The sequence below is a fragment of the Trachurus japonicus genome, chromosome 1, assembly GCF_045865225.1.
Source record: "Trachurus japonicus isolate A0001 chromosome 1, Traja_1.0".
Lineage (NCBI taxonomy): Eukaryota > Metazoa > Chordata > Actinopteri > Carangiformes > Carangidae > Trachurus > Trachurus japonicus.
The window spans coordinates 5,839,661-5,844,221 of record NC_140907.1 but is presented as its reverse complement, the minus strand read 5'-3'; the positions used below and the strand labels follow the sequence as shown (position 1 = coordinate 5,844,221).

The window sequence follows — 4,561 nt, the reverse complement described above, 5'->3', positions numbered from 1 at the left end:
ACTCATTGAGTGCCAACCACGTAATTTCTCGTTTTTCGTTCCCATGCGTTGAGTGCCAAAAACGAAATTTTTCGTTTTTTGCTTTTTTTTTAAATTATGAAAATAGACACTTTAATACACATTATATGTAAATTTGGGGACTCTACGACGAGGAGAACTGAAATAGATGACGATCAAAGTCACATGACAGCTCATGAACTGGAAGTTTTTATCATAACTCAGCTTCTGCAAACGGAGTTCTGCATGCAGATGCAGCAGCTGCTCCGCTGCTGCTCCGCTCTCACCGCGAGGCTGCAGCAGCTGGGAGCTGAACCAGGAAGCTCTCAGCCCACTGTCCCGCCCGGTCTTCATCTGGAGCAACACCGTGTCCTCCCCAAAGTCCTCCCGCGGTAAAATCTGATGGTCTCTGGACCAAAGCAGACCGGCACCACCGACCCGTACCACAGACGGACCGCGACCACCGGCGGGACCGGTGTTCGCGAGCCGCTGTGGCCGGCAGAGCCTCACGTTCCGCGGCGAGAGGCTGTGACACGGCACGGTGCGTCTGTGTTATTGCTGTTTAGTGGCGCCCCCCCGCCCCCGATGGTGGTTTTGTGAATAGAACAACAATTGTTGTGTATATTTATCTTATACGAGCCCTTTGATCCAGAAATGCGAGTGTGAGAAGAGCGACAGGCACAAACAGAGCACCTTTCATAAAAGACGCTCTATCTCCTTTTCTAGAAAAAAAGGAGGGATTTTGGTGAAACCCAGCCATGTTTAGCTTGACTTTTCTCAGGAACGGAGGCACGTAGAAACAAACGGTTTGTGGCCATTTGAAGGATAAAGTTAAACCTTTCAAATGAGCTACAGTATGTGTTGGTGGCAATAATATAGAATACACTATGGCTCTAAAATAAAAAGTCAAATATGGTCTAATTTGCCGGTACACTTGACTAAAACTTTGGAAAGGAGCGCGGCACTCAATGAGTTAAGAGACTGCAATGATTTGTTAATTATTATTATTATTATTAATATATATGATTATTAAAAACATCATAAAAGATAAGAAAATAATTCTTATTCAAATCATATAATATCATACAACTGCAGAACAAAAGAAAACGCTATTATCGGTTATTTTTGCAGAAGTCTCAGCACTTAAAAGTGCGTAAGTATACTCCTGACTGTTCGTAGATTTTGTTCTTAGTTAAGAACAAATTCTGGATAAGAAAACATTCATGAATGCCACAATCTTCGTAAAAACTTCATAAGTAGGTCTTAAGAACAAATTTGTTCTTAAGACCGGTTCGTCACGAACGAACAAATTTGAACAAATTTGAACAAGACCAACAGACTAGGGATGCAAATTATCGATTAATTCATTAATCGATATTTGATACATACAGATTAAATGGTCTTTCCTTCCAATACACTATGATGATTACTGTAGTATTTAACTAGGCTACTTAAATCACAGTAGCATAAACTGATTTGTTGAACTCAGCCTGATGTAAACATTAATAAAACTCAGTAACCAATCACACAGGCAGCTCCATGTTGTCCCTGTGTGATGTTCAGGGACAGGTCAGGACAGTCTGAAGACAGACAGCTCTGAGGGTGAAGTCCTATCATAATGAGATGAGATGCACCTGTGACAGTGACAGGTCATAGATATAGCGCTGCAGCTGAGCAATTAGCGCTATATAGCGCATTTAGCGTGCGCCCGTGTCTGTGTATCTATGTGCAGGCAGAGATCAGAGATGGTGTTTTAAATAACCATGCTAGCGTTTCACCAGCTCTCATCTCTGCCAGTCAGCCTCTCAAACTGCCGCCTCTCTCGCGTGCGGGCGCACCGCACGTAGACACGTGAGGAAAAAAAAAAAAAAATGAATTTTTTTTAAAATAATTTTTGTGTAATTAATTAATCGTAATTAATGAGTTAAAGTCCCAGCCCTAATAAAAATAGAAACTAAATATAAGCCTTTTGTTTGTTTCTTTGTTTCATTTCTGCCGCAGTAGCGCCACTTCACTACTTAAGTTCTTTTTACGTTTGGAGTCTGGTGCTCCCTCCCAGATTTTCATTTGCGCATTTCAACTTTCTTTCTCACTTCACCTTCTCTGCTCACTGCCTGTGGGTTCTGTGTGCACACGGCCCTGCAGTCTCATGCCCTTTTACGGGCATTGATGGGGCGGTTACCTATGCTAATCCTATGTTAATTAGACTCACCTGGCACACGTCCTCAACTTACGAGGAGGTGGCATAAGAACACAGCTGCGAACAATTCTGAGGCTTACGAACGCGTTGATGAATCTGACGTAGGGTTTTCTTAAGGAACAACTTAAGAAAGAATCTAAGGGCGCTTTCACACCTAATAGTCCGGACCAAGGTCCAGACTTAATTTTTTTTTTTGTTACATTGTTTCCATATAGTCCAGCAAAGTTCGCTTTCACACTGCTATTATGACAGCGGACTAAAGGATCTACCGACGTCATGACGGATGAGCGTGCGTCTGACGTTAGCGCATAGAAAGTGCTCTGAAAAAAAGAAAATAAAAATATGTGTAAAAAAAAAAATAAATATATAGCCTACTGCTGGAAAGCATGCTGTGGTTTGTAATCGCGGTGCAGAAGAGTGAGTTTAGAGCTGATGAAAGGAGAGAAAAAAAGAGGATTGTGCCGCGGCGAAATGCTCTCATTGATCAGAGTGGCAGCGATCAGCTGTTTTGTGTAGTGGAGGGGAACACACACACGCTATGCGCACACACGCGTGATCCTCCTGTCAGATGCGGCTGCATCTCTCCAGGTCACTTGTGTGTGAGTGTGAGAGAAATAAAAGCTCTGACTTGCTGGGGCAGACGTTGTTTGGTGTCACCCGCTGATCCGTCTTTTTCAGACTTTTTTCGGCGGAAAATATATATATTCGGGTCATTATATAAAAAAATAGGCTTGCATGTATCGTTTGGGGATTTATATTAAACACTCTACTGTTTAATTCCGTGTAAACGTTTACAAGTGTAGCCTACACTGACACACCCATCCTTCTGACCAAATCTGGATATAATATGATCTCCTCCTCTCCCCAAGTGTTGTCACCGGTTGCCGCGGCTCCTCTTTCCTTTTTTTCTGTTTATTGACTTTTTTCGGCACGAGCGAATCTGATGTTATTTCCAGTATTTGGTCTGATAGTTCGAACCTTCCAAAAAATGCTTTCACACTACGCAGCATCGGACCTTGGTCCAGGATAGTCCGGACCGAGACTACCTTCTGAGGCTGGACCAAAGACTCGGTCTTTAGTCCGGACCGTGGTCCGGGGGAGCTTTCACACCTGTCAATTTGATCCGAACTATCTGGAAAGTCCGAAAGCCCGGACCAAACGAGGTAGGTGTGAAAGCCCCCTAAGAAGGTTCTACGGGGGGGAAAAAAATACGCTGTTCAAATTGCAGCTCGGAGCCGAAACAGGAAGCTCTCAGCCGACAGTCCCGCCTGGTCTTCATCTGGAGCAACACCGTGTCCTCCCCAAGGTCCTCCCACGGTAAAATGTGATGGTCTCTGGGCCAAAGCAGACCGCCGGCACCGACCCGTACCACAGAAGGACCGCAACCACCGGTGGGACCGGTGTTCCCGACCTGCTGTGGCCCAGAGACCATCACATTCTGCGGCGACTGTGACACGGCACGGTGCGTCTGTGTTATTGCTGTTTAGTGGCGCCCCCCCCCGATGGTGGTTTTGTGAATAGAACAACAATTGATGTATATATTTATCTTACACGAGCCCTTTGATCCAGAAATGCGAGTGTCAGAAGAGCGACAGACACAGAGCACCTTTCATAAAAGACGCTCTATCTCCTTTTCTAGAAAAAAAGGAGGGATTTTGGTGAAACCCAGCCATGTTTAACTTGAGTTTTCTCAGAAACAGAGGCACGTAGAAACAAACGGTTTGTGGCCATTTGAAGCAGAAAGTTTGAGCCACAGTATGTGTTGGTGGCAATAATATAGAATACACTGTGGCTCTACAGAAATCGTCAAAAATGGTCTAAATTGCCGGTACACTTGACTAAAACTTTGGAAAGGAGCGCGGCACTCAATGAGTTAATGGCTGGATGGTATGGTAATGTCTTTCAGAGCACCGGCACTGTACAATACTCAAACAATGTCCATTGCAGTAGTCATAGTAACGCTGATTCTCCTGCCTCGTAGATGGGCATGTCTCCCTCCAGGATGCCCCAGACCCCAGGCATGATGGCTGGACATGGCGGCGGGAACATGGTGGGCCAGACAGCCAGCCAGGGACCGTTTCTGGCTCAGACTCAGTTCCCACCTGGATCTGCTGCTGTGGCTGCAACAGGCGCCATGAACGTCCCCGTGGGGGTCGGCATGGGCCAGCCGCAGGCACAAGCTGTCACCCAGGTGAGACATCAAGAAAGACTGAAAAAGAACTGTAGCAACCTCGTTGGACCATTGATCGGCGTGATTGTATTTGTTAATGCCACCCCTAGTTCAACATTTCCGCAAATTTGCCTATTGCCTTAATCTCTATAGTCACTGGAGTAGGTTCATTACCTTTAATTATTGGTGCATGT

The 4,561-nt window shown here is 45.1% G+C and overlaps 1 protein-coding gene across 3 annotated transcripts in view; it reads left to right on the top strand.

Moving 5' to 3' along the window:
• crebbpa (CREB binding lysine acetyltransferase a) overlaps positions 1–4,561 on the top strand; it is a 91,620-nt gene that overhangs the window by 67,393 nt on the left and 19,666 nt on the right. For all 3 annotated transcript variants that reach the window (XM_085801688.1, XM_085801600.1, XM_085801771.1), the window contains exon 13: positions 4,179–4,388. In XM_085801688.1, the coding sequence (XP_085657814.1) occupies positions 4,179–4,388 (210 nt within the window). The remainder of the gene's footprint in view (positions 1–4,178; positions 4,389–4,561) is intronic.